At 44.5% G+C, this 17,848-nt stretch overlaps 1 protein-coding gene across 2 annotated transcripts; it reads left to right on the plus strand.

Moving 5' to 3' along the window:
* The first annotated feature begins 6,510 nt into the window (after positions 1 to 6,510).
* On the plus strand, positions 6,511 to 17,023 carry BORCS5 (BLOC-1 related complex subunit 5). Of its 2 annotated transcripts, none has more exons than XM_056517914.1 (5): positions 6,511 to 6,667; positions 12,107 to 12,202; positions 12,630 to 12,773; positions 16,373 to 16,530; positions 16,604 to 17,023. In XM_056517914.1, the coding sequence occupies exons 2-5, from the start codon at positions 12,145 to 12,147 to the stop codon at positions 16,832 to 16,834; spliced, it is 591 nt and encodes a 196-aa protein (XP_056373889.1). In that variant the 5' UTR covers positions 6,511 to 6,667; positions 12,107 to 12,144; the 3' UTR covers positions 16,835 to 17,023. The 2 variants fall into 2 exon arrangements, with proteins under 2 accessions (XP_056373889.1, XP_056373890.1); XM_056517915.1 differs by lacking the exon at positions 6,511 to 6,667 and adding an exon at positions 11,912 to 11,971.
* Positions 17,024 to 17,848: the final 825 nt, after the last annotated feature.

A 17,848-nucleotide genomic window follows, 5' to 3' on the forward strand; every position in this document is an offset into this window, starting at 1 on the left:
GGGCAGACTGGAGATAGGAGAGATTCTTGTGATCAGTGTATATGATAACTGGAAATTTTGATCCCTCCAGCAGGTGCCTCCATTCCTCAAGCGCCAATTTAATGGCCAGTAGTTCTCGATGGAATAGTTTCTCTCCACCGGGGAGAAGGTCCTAGAAAAAAAACCACAAGTCACAGCATGCCCGGAAGAATTTTTTTGTAGAAGGACAGCTCCAGCTCCCACTGAGGAGGCATCTACCTCCAATAGGAAGGGTTTAGATGGGTCAGGTCTGGAGAGCATGGGAGCGGAAGAAAAGGCAGACTTGAGATGTTTAAATGCGTCTTCCGCTTGGGGGAACCAGGACTTGGCATTGGCATTCTTCTTGGTTAAAGCCACGATAGGAGCCACAATAGTGGAAAAGTGTGGAATAAACTGTCTGTAATAATTGGCGAACCCCAAAAAACGTTGGATAGCACGGAGTCCGGAGGGGCGTGGCCAATCTAAGACGGCAGAGAGTTTATCTGGGTCCATTTGTAGTCCCTGGCCAGAGACCAAGTATCCTAGGAAAGGAAGAGATTGACATTCAAAGAGACATTTCTCCATTTTGGCATAAAGTTGATTGTCACGAAGTCTCTGAAGAACCATGCGGACATGCTGGCGGTGTTCTTCTAAGTTGGCAGAAAAAATCAGAATATCGTCCAGATAAACCACAACACAGGAATATAGGAGATCACGAAAAATTTCATTAACAAAGTCTTGGAAGACGGCAGGGGCGTTGCATAGGTCAAAGGGCATGACCAGATACTCAAAGTGTCCATCTCTGGTGTTAAATGCGGTCTTCCATTCGTCCCCCTCCCTGATGCGGATGAGATTATAAGCACCTCTTAAGTCCAGTTTGGTAAAGATGTGGGCACCTTGTAAGCGATCAAAGAGTTCCGAGATAAGAGGTAAGGGGTAGCGTTTTTTAACCGTGATTTTATTAAGTCCGCGGTAATCAATACAAGGACGTAGGGAGCCATCTTTTTTGGACACAAAAAAAAATCCAGCTCCGGCAGGAGAGGAGGACTTGCGGATAAACCCCTTTTTTAAATTCTCCTGGATGTACTCCGACATGGCAAGAGTCTCAGGAGCAGACAGAGGATAGATTCTGCCCCGGGGTGGGGTAGTACCCGGGAGGAGGTCAATAGGACAGTCATAAGGCCTGTGAGGAGGCAAAGTCTCAGCTTGCTTTTTGCAAAAAACGTCAGAATAGTCCATATAAGCCTTAGGAAGACCGGATACAGAGGGAACCACAGGGTCACGGCAAGGAGTACTGGGAACCGATTTAAGACAGTCCTTGAAACAAGAAGTACCCCAGTTCTTGATTTCTCCTGTGGACCAATCAAGGGTTGGGGAATGGCGTTGAAGCCACGGTAATCCAAGAAGAATTTCAGAAGTGCAGTTGGAGAGGACCAAAAATTCAATTTTTTCGTGATGAGGTCGGATGCACATTAGGAGAGGTTCCGTGCGGTAACGCACGGTACAGTCCAATCTTTCATTGTTAACAGAATTGATGTAGAGGGGTCTGGCGAGACTGGTCACCGGGATGTTGAACCTGTTGATGAGAGAGGCCAAAATAAAATTTCCTGCAGATCCGGAATCCAAGAAGGCCATAGTAGAGAAGGAGAAGGTAGAGGCAGATATCCGCACAGGCACAGTAAGGCGTGGAGAAGCAGAGTAGACATCAAGAACTGTCTCATCTTTGTGCGGAGTCAGCATACGTCTTTCCAGGCGGGGAGGACGGATAGGACAATCTTTCAAGAAGTGTTCGGTACCGGCACAGTACAGGCACAGATTCTCCATGCGGCGTCGTGTCCTCTCTTGAGGTGTCAAGCGAGACCGGTCAACTTGCATAGCCTCCACGGCGGGAGGCACAGGAACGGATTGCAGAGGACCAGAGGAGAGAGGAGCCGGGGAGAGAAACCGCCTCGTGCGAACAAAGTCCATATCCTGGCGGAGCTCCTGACGCCTTTCGGAAAAACTCATGTCAATGCGGGTGGCAAGATGAATAAGTTCATGCAGGTTAGCAGGAATTTCTCGTGCGGCCAGCACATCTTTAATGTTGCTGGATAGGCCTTTTTTAAAGGTCGCGCAGAGGGCCTCATTATTCCAGGATAATTCGGAGGCAAGAGTACGGAATTGGATGGCGTACTCGCCAACGGAAGAATTACCCTGGACCAGGTTCAGCAGGGCAGTCTCAGCAGAAGAGGCTCGGGCAGGTTCCTCAAAGACACTTCGGATCTCCGAGAAGAAGGAGTGTACAGAGGCAGTGACGGGGTCATTGCGGTCCCAGAGCGGTGTGGCCCATGACAGAGCTTTCCCAGACAGAAGGCTGACTACGAAAGCCACCTTAGACCTTTCAGTAGGAAACTGGTCCGACATCATCTCCAAGTGCAGGGAACATTGCGAAAGAAAGCCACGGCAAAACTTAGAGTCCCCATCAAATTTATCCGGCAAGGATAATCGAAGGCTGGAAGCGGCCACTCGCTGCGGAGGAGGTGCAGGAGCTGGCGGAGGAGAAGCTTGCTGGAGCTGTGGTAATAGCTGCTGTAGCATCACGGTCAGTTGAGACAGCTGGTGACCTTGTTGCGCTATCTGTTGCGAATGCTGGGCGACCACCGTGGTGAGGTCAGCGACAACTGGCAGCGGGACTTCAGCGGGATCCATGGCCGGATCTACTGTCACGATTCGGCTGGCTGGAGGTGGATCCTCTGTGCCAGAGAGGGATTGGCGTGGACCGTGTTGGTGGACCGGTTCTAAGTTGCTACTGCTATTCACCAGAGCCCGCCGCAAAGCGGGATGGTCTTGCAGCGGCGGTAGCAACCAGGTCGTATCCACCAGCAACGGCTCAACCTCTCTGACTGCTGAAGATAGGCGCGGTACAAGGGAGTAGACAAGAGCAAGGTCGGACGTAGGAGAAGGTCAGGGCAGGCAGCAAGGATCGTAGTCAGGGGCAACGGCAGGAGGTCTGGAACACAGGCTAGGAACACACAAGGAAACGCTTTCACTGGCACAATGGCAACAAGATCCGGCGAGGGAGTGCAGGGGAAGTGAGGTATAAGTAGGGAGTGCACAGGTGAGAATACTGATTAGGCCTGCTGCGCCAATCAGTGGCGCAGCGGCCCTTTAAATGGCAGAGACCCGGCGCGCGCGCGCCCTAAGGAGCGGGGCCGCGCGCGCCGGGACAACACAGACGGGGAACGGGTAAGGTACGGGAGCCGAGATGCGCATCGCGAGCGGGCGCGTCCCGCATTGCGAATCGCATCCCGGCTGGGAGTAATATCGCAGCGCACCCGGTCAGCAGGTCTGATCGGGGCGCTGCGAATGAGAGAACGCTGCGAGCGCTCCGGGGAGGAGCGGGGACCAGGAGCGCTCGGCGTAACAATAGTGTTATTATAGGGTACAGTATTATTATAGTGTTATTATAGGGGTGCAGTATTATTATAGTGTTATTATAGGGTACAGTATTATTATAGTGTTATTATAGGGGTACAGTATTATTATAGGGTACAGTATTATTATAGTGTTATTATAGGGGTACAGTATTATTATAGTATTATTATAGGGGTACAGTATTATTATAGTGTTATTATAGGGGTACAGTATTATTATAGTGTTATTATTGGGGTACAGTATTATTATAGTGTTATTATAGGGGTACAGTATTATTATAGTATTATTATAGGGGTACAGTATTATTATAGTGTTATTATAGGGGTACAGTATTATTATAGGGGTACAGTATTATTATAGTGTTATTATAGGGGTACAGTATTATTATAGTGTTATTATAGGGGTACAGTATTATTATAGTATTATTATAGGGGTACAGTATTATTATAGGGGTAAAGTATTATTATAGTATTATTACAGGGGTACAGTATTATTATAGTGTTATTATAGGGGTACAATATTATTATAGTGTTATTATAGGGGTACAATATTAGTATAGTATTATTATAGGGGTACAGTATTATTTTAGTATTATTATTGGGGTACAGTATTATTATAGTGTTATTATAGGGGTACAGTATTATTATAGGGTTACAGTATTATTATAGGGGTACAGTATTATTATAGTGTTATTATAGGGGTACAGTATTATTATAGTGTTATTATAGGGGTACGGTATTATTATAGTGTTATTATAGGGGTACAGTATTATTATAGTGTTATTATAGGGGTACAGTATTATTATAGTATTATTATAGGGGTACAGTATTATTATAGTGTTATTATAGGGGTACAGTATTATTATAGTGTTATTATAGGGGTACAGTATTATTATAGTGTTATTATTGGGGTACAGTATTATTATAGTGTTATTATAGGGGTACAGTATTATTATAGTGTTATTATAGGGGTACAGTATTATTATAGTATTATTATAGGGGTACAGTATTATTATAGGGGTACAGTATTATTATAGTGTTATTATTGGGGTACAGTATTATTATAGTGTTATTATAGGGGTACAGTATTATTATAGTGTTATTATAGGGGTACAGTATTATTACAGTGTTATTATAGGGGTACAGTATTATTATAGTATTATTATAGGGGTACAGTATTATTATAGTGTTATTATAGGGGTACAGTATTATTATAGTGTTATTATAGGGGTACAGTATTATTATAGTGTTATAGGGGCACAGTATTATAGTGTTATTATAGGGGTACAGTATTATTATAGTGTTATTATAGGGGTACAGTATTATTATAGTGTTATTATAGGGGTACAGTATTATTATTATTATTATTATTATAGGGGTACAGTATTATTATAGTGTTATTATAGGGGTACAGTATTATTATTATTATTATTATTATAGAGGATATAGTATCATTATAGTGTTATTATAGGGGTACAGTATTATTATAGTGTTATTATAGGGGTACAGTATTATTATAGTATTATTACAGGGGTACAGTATTATTATAGTGTTATTATAGGGGTACAGTATTATTATAGTGTTATTATAGGGGTACAGTATTATTATAGTGTTATTATAGGGTACAGTATTATTATAGTGTTATTATTGGGGTACAGTATTATTATAGTGTTATTATAGGGGTACAGTATTATTATAGTGTTATTACAGGGGTACAGTATTATTATAGTGTTATTATAGGGGTACAGTATTATTATAGTGTTATTATTATAGGGTACAGTATTATTATAGTGTTATTATAGGGGTACAGTATTATTATAGTGTTATTATAGGGTACAGTATTATTATAGTGTTATTATAGGGATACAGTATTATTATAGTGTTATTACAGGGGTACAGTATTATTATAGTGTTATTATAGGGGTACAGTATTATTATAGTGTTATTATAGGGGTACAGTATTATTATAGTATTATTATAGGGGTATAGTATTATTATAGTGTTATTATTGGGGTACAGTATTATTATAGTGTTATTATTGGGGTACAGTATTATTATAGTATTATTATAGGGGTACAGTATTATTATAGTATTATTATAGGGGTACAGTATTATTATAGTGTTATTATAGGGGTACAGTATTATTATAGTGTTATTATAGGGGTACAGTATTATTATAGTATTATTATAGGGGTACAGTATTATTATAGTGTTATTATTGGGGTACAGTATTATTATAGTGTTATTATTGGGGTACAGTATTATTATAGTGTTCTTATTGGGGTACAGTATTATTATAGTGTTATTATAGGGGTACAGTATTATTATAGTATTATTATAGGGGTACAGTATTATTATAGTGTTATTATTGGGGTACAGTATTATTATAGTATTATTATAGGGGTATAGTATTATTATAGTATTATTATAGGGGTATAGTATTATTATAGTATTATTATAGGGGTATAGTATTATTATAGTGTTATTATTGGGGTACAGTATTATTATAGTGTTATTATTGGGGTACAGTATTATTATAGTATTATTATAGGGGTATAGTATTATTATAGTATTATTATAGGGGTACAGTATTATTATAGTGTTATTATAGGGGTACAGTATTATTATAGTGTTATTATAGGGGTACAGTATTATTATAGTATTATTATAGGGGTACAGTATTATTATAGTGTTATTATTGGGGTACAGTATTATTATAGTGTTATTATTGGGGTACAGTATTATTATAGTGTTCTTATTGGGGTACAGTATTATTATAGTGTTATTATAGGGGTACAGTATTATTATAGTATTATTATAGGGGTACAGTATTATTATAGTGTTATTATTGGGGTACAGTATTATTATAGTATTATTATAGGGGTATAGTATTATTATAGTATTATTATAGGGGTATGGTATTATTATAGTGTTATTATTGGGGTACAGTATTATTATTATTATTATAGAGGATATAGTATCATTATAGTGTTATAGTACAGTATTAATTTAATGTTATACTGTTGCCATGGATACATTATCATGATATCTGTTCACCAAGTCCCCTCTCTCCAGCACACAGTGGGTTAAGCATCAGTGGGCGGGACTGACGCAGGAAGCAGAAGTTGATTTTGTCTCAGAGAACCCGGAAGCCGGAAGTGCGGGCGGTTACCAGGGAGACCGGAGCAGTGAGTGCGGGAGGAGAGGCCGATGTCTGGGGGGTCGGAGGAGAAGAGGAGGCGGCAGAGCCCGATAGTGTGAGTGTAATGGAGAGCCCTGTGCACACCCTGCGGCTTCTGTCACTGAATGCAATCATCAGGTTTTATCTCATTCAGTGTTTCCTAAGCAGGGTGCCTCCAGCTGTTGCAAGACTATAACTCCCAGCATGCCCGGACAGCCTAAGGCTCTTATTCCATAGAAATACATGTGTAAATATTGTCCCTGTGCTTACCAGACGGTGAATGATCTCTATATAAGGCTGTGTTTACACGCTGCATGTAAATAGCGCTGACGCAACCAATTACCGGATGCATTTCTTCCATGTTTTACCAAAAATGACCGAAATCTCAGTAAAAATTCAGGTATTTGTCATTAAACGCAACAACAACGCGTGCGGTAATTAGTTGCGGTGCTGCTATTTATCTGCAAAGTGTGAACACAGCCTAAAACTTACAGTCACTTTAAGGGCTGCAGCTAACGATTATTTTAATAATCGATTAGTTGCCGATTATTTAATTGATTAATCGGAAAAAATGTCAAAATGCCAAAAACGGGGTTCAGCTGATTCTACTTGAAAAACGATGTACAATGGTCATATTAAAAGTTTCTAGCATGTCATGTGACCAAACGGCAGCAGTTTGGGATTTTTTTTAAATGTTTTACGCCGGTTACTGTCATTATTACTGATCCTGTACAGAAATCAGCGTAAATGTTATACCGCCGCGTGGGTAACTGAACTATTAAAATAAAATGTTAATTATTCACTCATTTTAATAGTTCAGACAGTTACCCATGCGGTAGTATCAAATATGTAAAAGAAAAAATTATTTGACTTTTTTTGTAAATCAATAGGAAAGGGGGAGCTGTAAATTTACATTTTTTAAATTTTTTTTATATAGCACTCCTATACACACGTATGTGCAGACGGCAGACCATTGCTTTTACAGGCCCCTTTAGACCGCAGGGGCCCTCCTTTAGACCGCAGGGGCCCTCCTTTAGACCGCAGGGGTCCTCCTTTAGACCGCAGGGGTCCTCCTTTAGACTGCATTTTAGCAACCGTGCATAGCAGATGTCTGCTAAGGGCAGCATGGTGGCTCAGTGGTTAGCACTGCTGCCTTGCAGTGCTGGGGACTTGGGTTCAAATCCCACTAAGAACAACAATAAATAAAGCATTATTATTATTATAATAACGTCAGCAGAGAGCACTGTGCTCGTGATGTCATCAGAGAGCATTCCAAAAAGAAAATAATTTCCTCTGTAGTATTCAGCAGCTAATAAGTACAGGAAGGATTAAGATTTTTTTTAATAGAAGTGATTTACAAATATGTTTAACTTTCTGCCACCAGTTGATTTAAAAGAAAAAAGGGTTTCACCGGAGTACCCCTTTAACACTAGTAGCCAATCAGCCAAGCACATGGCTGTAACTCAATGCATTTAGGCATGTAGACATGGTCAAGACAAGTTCAAACCAAGCATCAGAATGGGGGGAAAAGGGGGATTTAAGTGACTTTGAACATGTCGTGATTGTTGGTACCAGACGGGCCGGTCTGAGGATTTCACAAACTGCTGATCTATGGGGATTTTCACACACAACCATCTCTGGGGTTTACAGAGAACCGTCCGAAAAAGAGAAAATATCAAGTGAGCGCCATTGTGTGGAGGAAAAGGTTTTGTTTATGTCAGAGGAGGATGGGCAAACTGGTTTGAGATGACAGAACAGTAACTCAAATATAAACTGGTTACAGCCAAGGTCTGCAGAATACCATCTCTGACATTACGTCCAGCAGATGGGCTACAGCAGCAGAACAACACACAGAGGGCCACTCCTGTCAGCTATGAACAGAAAACTGAGGCCACAATTCACACCGGCACCAAACCTTTAGGAAGGAAGAACATTGTCCGGTCTGAGGAGTCTCCATTCCAGCGGTGACATCAGATGGGTCAGAATCTGACATAAAGAATGGATCCCTCCGTATCAGCGGGTCAGGCTGCTGGGGGTGTAATGGTGCCGGGGATATTTTCTGGGCACTCTGGATCCATTATTACCGATTGATCCTGGTGTAAAACGGGTTAAAAGGAAGGGGGAGCAGTCCTCAGGTGTTCTACTATAAATGGAAGTATGGGGAAGAGGTAAGAGGAGAAAAAGGGGGGGGATGGGGGAAAGAAAAAGGGGGGGAGGGGGAAAGAAAAAGGGGGGGAGAGGGAAAGAAGGGGAAGGGGGAAAGAAGGGGAGGGGGGAAAGAAGGGGAGGGGGGAAGAAAAGAAGGGGAGGGGGGAAGAAAAGAAGGGGAGGGGGAAAGAAGGGGAGGGGGGGAAAGAAAAAGAAGGGGAGGGGGAAAGAAGGGGAGGGGGGAAAGAAAGGGGAGGGGGGAAAGAAGGGGAGGGGGGAAAGAAAAAGAAGGGGAGGGGGAAAGAAAAAGGGGGGGAGAGGGAAAAAAGTGGAGGGGGGAAAGAAGGGGAGGGGGGAAAGAAAAAGAAGGGGAGGGGGGAAAGAAAAAGAAGGGGAGGGGGGAAAGAAAAAGAAGGGGAGGGGGGAAAGAAAAAGAAGGGGAGGGGGGAAAGAAAAAGAAGGGGAGGGGAGGGGGGGAAAGAAAAAGGGGAGGGGGGGAAAGAAAAAGAAGGGAAGGAGAGGGGGGAAAGAAAATGAAGGGGAGGAAAAAGAGGAGGAGAAAAGGGATCACGAGTAAACAATATGATCAGACGTAATGTGGTAAATTAACAATATGAAAGGTATAAAATGGTGGGACCAAGTGAAGGGGGTGCGCTGGGCCCTAGCGGCCACCAACCTGGACACCTATTACAATAATAAATAACAAAAAAATACTATTTTATAAAAAATTCATAAAACAGACATTAGAAGATGTGGGTCGTGACTTCCCCTGTAATTCTTAATGTTACAATATTATATCACCGCTGTGCAGTATGGGATGTTTGTCACTATGGACAGGTATTGAGTGCTATAACAGTGTAACATCTACAGATCCCCCATAACTGTGTCATCTACAGATCCCTCCCATAACAGTGTCATCTACAGATCCCTCCCATAACAGTGTCATCTACAGATCCCTCCCATAACTGTGTCATCTACAGATCCCTCCCATAACAGTGTCATCTACAGATCCCTCCCATAACAGTGTCATCTACAGATCCCTCCCATAACAGTGTCATCTACAGATCCCTCCCATAACAGTGTCATCTACAGATCCCTCCCATAACAGTGTCATCTACAGATCCCTCCCATAACAGTGTCATCTACAGATCCCTCCCATAACAGTGTCATCTACAGATCCCTCCCATAACAGTGTCATCTACAGATCCCCCCCATAACAGTGTGTCATCTACAGATCCCCCCCATAACAGTGTGTCATCTACAGATCCCTCCCATAACAGTGTTACATCTACAGATCCCTCCCATAACAATGTCATCTACAGATCCCTCCCATAACAGTGTCATCTACAGATCCCCCCCATAACAGTGTGTCATCTACAGATCCCTCCCATAACAGTGTGTCATCTACAGATCCCCCCCATAACAGTGCCATATACAGATCCCTCCCAAAACAGTGTAACATCTACAGATCCCTCCCATAACAGTGTAACATCTACAGATCCCTCCCATAACAGTGTGACATCTACAGATCCCTCCCATAAGTGTCATCTACAGATCCCTCCCATAAGTGTCATCTACAGATCCCTCCCATAAGTGTCATCTACAGATCCCTCCCATAACAGTGTCATCTACAGATCCCTCCCATAACAGTGTCATCTACAGATCCCTCCCATAACAGTGTCATCTACAGATCCTTCCCATAACAGTGTCATCTACAGATCCCCCCCCATAAGTGTGTCATCTACAGATCCCTCCCATAACAGTGTCATCTACAGATCCCTCCCATAACAGTGTCATCTACAGATCCCTCCCATAACGGTGTCATCTACAGATCCCTCCCATAACGGTGTCATCTACAGATCCTTCCCATAACGGTGTCATCTACAGATCCCCCCATAACAGTGTGTCATCTACAGATCCCTCCCATAACAGTGTCATCTACAGATCCCCCCCCCCCCCCCATAACAGTGTGTCATCTACAGATCCCTCCCATAACAGTGTCATCTACAGATCCCTCCCATAACAGTGTCATCTACAGATCCCCACCGTAACAGTGTGTCATCTACAGATCCCCACCGTAACAGTGTGTCATCTACAGATCCCCACCGTAACAGTGTGTCATCTACAGATCCCCACCGTAACAGTGTGTCATCTACAGATCCCCACCGTAACAGTGTGTCATCTACAGATCCCCACCGTAACAGTGTGTCATCTACAGATCCCCACCGTAACAGTGTGTCATCTACAGATCCCCACCGTAACAGTGTGTCATCTACAGATCCCCACCGTAACAGTGTGTCATCTACAGATCCCCACCGTAACAGTGTGTCATCTACAGATCCCCACCGTAACAGTGTGTCATCTACAGATCCCCACCGTAACAGTGTGTCATCTACAGATCCCCACCGTAACAGTGTGTCATCTACAGATCCCCACCGTAACAGTGTGTCATCTACAGATCCCCACCGTAACAGTGTGTCATCTACAGATCCCCACCGTAACAGTGTGTCATCTACAGGTCCCCACCGTAACAGTGTGTCATCTACAGGTCCCCACCGTAACAGTGTGTCATCTACAGGTCCCCACCGTAACAGTGTGTCATCTACAGGTCCCCACCGTAACAGTGTGTCATCTACAGGTCCCCACCGTGACAGTGTGTCATCTACAGGTCCCCACCGTGACAGTGTGTCATCTACAGGTCCCCACCGTGACAGTGTGTCATCTACAGGTCCCCACCGTGACAGTGTGTCATCTACAGGTCCCCACCGTGACAGTGTGTCATCTACAGGTCCCCACCGTGACAGTGTGTCATCTACAGGTCCCCACCGTGACAGTGTGTCATCTACAGGTCCCCACCGTGACAGTGTGTCATCTACAGGTCCCCACCGTGACAGTGTGTCATCTACAGATCCCCACCGTGACAGTGTGTCATCTACAGATCCCCACCGTGACAGTGTGTCATCTACAGATCCCCCGTGTCAGTGTGTCATCTACAGATCCCCCGTGACAGTGTGTCATCTACAGATCCCCCCGTAACAGTGTGTCATCTACAGATCCCCCCGTAACAGTGTGTCATCTACAGATCCCCCCGTAACAGTGTGTCATCTACAGATCCCCCCGTAACAGTGTGTCATCTACAGATCCCCCCGTAACAGTGTGTCATCTACAGATCCCCCGTAACAGTGTGTCATCTACAGATCCCCCGTAACAGTGTGTCATCTACAGATCCCCCGTAACAGTGTGTCATCTACAGATCCCCTGTAACAGTGTGTCATCTACAGATCCCCCATAAGTGTCATCTACAGATCCCCCCCATAAGTGTGTCATCTACAGATCCCCCATATAACTTCCTGTTACTCTAATCTAGGTTCGGCCTGAGGACGCTCATCGCCTGGAGGTGGCGCTATGGGGGCGGAGCAGAGCTCTGAGCCGGATGTCAGGCATGGAGATGTCAGCTCTTCTGGTGAGTGTGGGTCACATGACTGAGTGTAAACTGCACTGGCACTTCTGATCTTATAGGGACATTATAGTATTACTGTAAATATTCCTCTGTCCTCCATTTATTGGGCCGATGTGGTGTCAGATTATCAGACATTCCGGATTATCAGTATTTTATTTACATTGAGGGTGATGGACACTAAACCAGAGATGTCACATGACCAGCAGCTATAGATGGTTTCCAGGTGACAATGAGTGGTCTCATAATGTCTCTAGTTTTAGGGTCTTCACCATGGATGGTCCTGCTCCTCTGCGGACACATCCTGGGGGAGTCTCTAATGTAAAGTGACGTTATGGAAAAGAGAGTGAAGGGGCGGAGCCTCCAGCACAATGGCGAGGAACCCTCGTTTAACGTCAGGATGGAGTCATGTATCCCTTTTTTCTGCCCACAGCTAACCCCTCCCCGGCCAAGCAGAGAGCCAAAATGGACGACATTGTGGTGGTGGCTTCTGGCACCCAGACACACCGCAACGTGACCAAGGACCCTGAGGTCATCAAGCTGCAGGAGATCCCAACCTTCCAGCCCCTCCTGAAAGGTCAGTGTCCAATCTGTGTAAGTCCTGTCATCAGCTGTGATCACTATGATGGTGCTAATATATAACTAAGTCCGCTCCGCCTCCTCCACTATTCCTTTGCTGCTCAGTGCGGCTCTTCTCCCCCGCTCAGTGCGGCTCTTCTCCCCCGCTCAGTGCGGCTCTTCTCCCCCGCTCAGGGCGGCTCTTCTCCCCCGCTCAGGGCGGCTCTTCTCCCCCGCTCAGGGCGGCTCTTCTCCCCCGCTCAGGGCGGCTCTTCTCCCCCGCTCAGGGCGGCTCTTCTCCCCCGCTCAGGGCGGCTCTTCTCCCCCGCTCAGGGCGGCTCTTCTCCCCCGCTCAGGGCGGCTCTTCTCCCTCGCTCAGGGCGGCTCTTCTCCACCGCTTACATCTGCATCACATCTGCTCTGCTTTCTCTCCTCCTCCTCCTCTTGCACTCTATCCCTGCTCCTCCTCTTCCACTTTTTCCCTGCTTCTCCTCCTCTTCCACTTTTTCCCTGCTCCTTCTTCTCTTCCACTGTTTCTTTGCGCCTCCTCCTCTTCCACACTCTCTGCTCCTCCTCTTCCACTTCTTCCCTGCTCCTCCTCTTCTGCTTTTTCCCTGCTCCTCCTCCTCTTCTGCTTTTTCCCTGCTCCTCCTCCTCTTCTGCTTTTTCCCTGCTCCTCCTCCTCTTCTGCTTTTTCCCTGCTCCTCCTCCTCTTCCGCTTTTTCCCTGCTCCTCTTCCACTCTTTGTGGCTCCTCCTCTTCCATGGCTCCTCCTTCTCTTCTTCCTGCTTTTTCTCTTCTCATTGTAGCTTTTCTCTGGTCACTGTCCCTTCTTCCACACTCCCTTTCCTCCTCCTCTTCTTCGGGGATACATGTGAGAGTCCGGCACTGCTGTCTGTGAGTCTGTTGACTGGTCAGATATTCCTCTGTGTGGCCCATTGTCTAGTATAGGAGTTGAGGTGCCCAAACACCTTATAATAAAGTCATCTGACTATCTGAGGTGTACGGGGCCCCCGACTCGCCACAACAAATGAAAATTCATTACACCCGACCCTTTGGTTCCAGGAAGGATAAGCCGGGGCCAGAGCTGTCAGGCGGGGGCTGATCCCTCCCACAGTTACTGATAACCTATAGTGTAGATATCTCAGGGTACCCATCCCCCTCCGCTATCAATACTACCGCCTGCAGTCCATTAATGTCATAGGGTTCTCCATGTCCTGTCCAATCAGTACCAGATAGGTGGGGGTCCGACTGTCAGCAATAAGCTCAATGAAAGGGCTGGATGAGCACTGGCCCCTCAATCATGGGGTGTCGGGACCCCCACAGGTCTAATATCTGGGAACTATATACATGGTCAAGCTACAAAGCTTCTCAAAATGTCTCTGCCGGGCCCTGGGGTCTGCTGAATGGTTCATGGGGTGCCGATAGATGATTTGATCATTTCTGATCTTTAGGGAACAGATCAGTACAGAATCAATGTGGCGATGGCTTCCATTATAACTGAGGCCTCTCACTGTAATACCTACCTGTGAACAGCAGAGGGCAGCAGAGCACTAAGATACAATGTCTCCTGTATAGTGGCCTCTCCCCAGCCTGATATGGCCGATAACAGAGAACAATAAACCAATATAAACTGCACAGCAATCCCTTATGTGGATTATTTATCGGACGTAATCTACGTGCTGCCCCCTCGTCCCCCCAAATGACCTGCCCCCTGCCAGTAATGCCCCCATATGGCGCTCACATGAATACAGCCCCCCCCCTTTAGTCAGCTGATTAGTCCCTACCAATCAGATCGTCTCTACTGGGATCTCTGGTTACTGTACATCCTGTCACTCAGCTTTCCTAGACTCCTGAATGGTCAGTCTGGGTTGTAACTAGTTTGGTGGGGTGCTGGGTGATAGGCCTGTCACTCTGCTTATTAACCTCGGCTCATTCCTCCAGTGTGAATGATGTCATTGTTATGTATGGGGGGGGGAGGGGGGCTCTGTAATGTTTGGATGACATCAGCAGATAAGAATGGAATGAGGTCATTGCTGGCAGCGGCTGCGCCCTCCTGAACTTAACCCTGTCACTACCACCTGGAACTCTACACTGTTCATATCAGCGCCTTGTCTATACCTCACAAGCAGGGTGCCTCCAGCTGTTGCAAAACTACAACTCCCAGCATGCCTGGACAGCCTCCAGAGAAAAAAAAAAAAAAAACCCCAGCAGAGGAAACCTGTAGGGAAATCACGGCTGGAGGCAGCAGTGTTTCCCAACCAGGGGGCCTCCAGCTGTTGCCAAACTACAATTCCCAACATGCCCGGACAGCCAAAGGCTGTCCGGGCATGCTGGGAGTTGTAGTTTTGCAACAGCTGGAGACACACTGTTTGGAAAACGCCAAACTATGGTATCTTTTTTGAGGGATTATCTTTAAAGGAGTACTCCAGTGGAAAACTTTTTATTTTATTTTATTTTTTTTAAATCAACTGGTGCCAGAAAGTTAAACAGATTTGTAAATTACTTCTTTTAAAAAAATCTTAATCCTTCCAGTACTTATTAGCTGCTGAATACTACAGAGGAAATGCTTTTCTTTTTGGAACACAGAGCTCTCTGCTGACATCATGACCACAGTGCTCTCTGCTGACACCTCTGTCCATTTTAGGAACTGACCAGAGCAGCATATGTTTGCTATGGGGATTTTCTCCTACTCTGGACAGTTCCTAAAATGGACAGAGGTGTCAGCAGAGAGCACTGTGCTCATGATGTCAGCAGAGAGCTCTGTGTTTAAAAAAGAAAAGAATTTCCTCTGTAGTATTCAGCAGCTAATAAGTACTGGAAGGATTAAGAATTTTGAATAGAAGAAATTTACTTTCTTCTATTCAAAATTCTTAATCCTTCCAGTACTTATTAGCTGCTGAATACTACGGAGGAAATTCTTTTCTTTTTTCAGTGCTCCGCCGCCATCTTAGCCCGGTGACTCATACCTCCCATGAGTCAGCGCGGGCTCTGCCGGCCTCCTAGCCCCGAGTCGGCTACTCCCCCCGCGCTAATCTATTCATTTATTCGGGTTTGCTGAGCTGCCATAGACTTAAATCAGAAAATGCCGCTGTCCAGTCTACGTTATAGATGTGCGCATTCGCACATAGTTATCGCTGCAGGCCGATAAGTCAGGGGGAGGGCAGGAGCAGACTGGAAATTAGACTAATGCATTATGGGAGATGTAGTCTTTTACGCTACACTCCATATGAACTGTACCCAGAAGTGACCGTATTTTCGGACGGGCATAGCAGACAAACGTCTGGACAGATTTGCGTGGAAATGGCATCTTTGGAAAGGTAGGAGCCTAGTCTACATTATGGTATTAATTTAGAGCATCGGAGTTCTCCTTTAACTTTCTGGCACAAGTTGATTTAAAAAAAATAAAAGGTTTTCCACTGGAGTACCCCTTTGATTCTGTGTTGTGTCCCCTGATGAACACTATAGTATGGGGAGAAATGCGTTGGAATAGTTTTTTAGTTTTTCTGAGGTCCGTGCCTGCTGGAAGTTGTAGTTTCACCCCCCACCCCAAACCTAAAATGGCTGATAACAGGGAGAAACAGCTGCAGACTAGTCACGTGTCCTCTCTTGTTCCAGGTCTCCTCAGTGGTCAGACCTCCCCCACCAACGTCCGTCTGGAGCGGTTGGACTCACCCCAGGTCCTCCAGCTTTGCGTCCGGTACCAGGACCACCTGCACCAGTGCGCCGAGGCCGTGGCCTTTGACCAGAATGCCCTGGTAAAGCGCATCAAAGAGGTAGGTCATGTGTGGCGCCACCCCCTGTCCTCATACATGAGCGCCCCCTAACTGTTTCCTCCTGCCCCCGCAGATGGATGGCTCGGTGGACACCCTCTACAGCTACATGCAGGAGCGGCAGAAGCGATTCGCCAAGTACGCAGAGCAGATCCAGAAGGTGAACGAGATGTCGGCCATCTTGAGGCGCATTCAGATGGGCATTGACCAGACGGTGCCCCTGATGGAGAAGCTGAACGCCATGCTGCCCGAGAGCGAGAGGCTGGAGCCGTTCTGTATGAGTCCGGACCGGGAGCATCGGCACTGATCTCCAGTGCCCCCAATATACTGCCTGCTCCATCTGAACATTACCCGCTTGGAGCTATCAATACTGTACTGCGGAGTTTAACTACACCCATCATCTCCCTCCTGAGGTTCCCCTAAAGCTGTAGGGTAACAGTGCACCCCACAAACCTATGTAAGACCCTATAGAATGAATACAATATTTATTATAGAACGTCTGTGTGAATGTCTCCTGCTATCTGATCCAGTGCACCAGGGGGCAGTATTATAGTAGTTATATTCTTGTATATAGGAGCAGTATTATAGTAGTTATATTCTTGTATATAGGAGCAGTATTATAGTAGTTATATTCTTGTATATAGGAGGCAGTATTATAGTAGTTATATTCTTGTATATAGGAGCAGTATTATAGTAGTTATATTCTTGTATATAGGAGCAGTATTATAGTAGTTATATTCTTGTATATAGGAGCAGTATTATAGTAGTTATATTCTTGTATATAGGAGCAGTATTATAGTAGTTATATTCTTGTATATAGGAGGCAGTATTATAGTAGTTATATTCTTGTATATAGGAGCAGTATTATAGTAGTTATATTCTTGTATATAGGAGCAGTATTATAGTAGTTATATTCTTGTATATAGGAGCAGTATTATAGTAGTTATATTCTTGTATATAGGAGCAGTATTATAGTAGTTATATTCTTGTATATAGGAGCAGTATTATAGTAGTTATATTCTTGTATATAGGAGCAGTATTATAGTAGTTATATTATTGTATATAGGAGGCAGTATTATAGTAGATATATTCTTGTATATAGGAGCAGTATTATAGTATTATATTCTTGTATATAGGAGCAGTATTATAGTAGTTATATTCTTGTATATAGGAGCAGTATTATAGTAGTTATATTCTTGTATATAGGAGCAGTATTATAGTAGTTATATTCTTGTATATAGGAGCAGTATTATAGTAGTTATATTCTTGTATATAGGAGGCAGTATTATAGTAGTTATATTCTTGTATATAGGAGCAGTAT

Source organism: Hyla sarda, chromosome 4 (assembly GCF_029499605.1).
Source record: "Hyla sarda isolate aHylSar1 chromosome 4, aHylSar1.hap1, whole genome shotgun sequence".
In the NCBI taxonomy this organism is placed as follows: Eukaryota; Metazoa; Chordata; class Amphibia; order Anura; family Hylidae; genus Hyla; species Hyla sarda.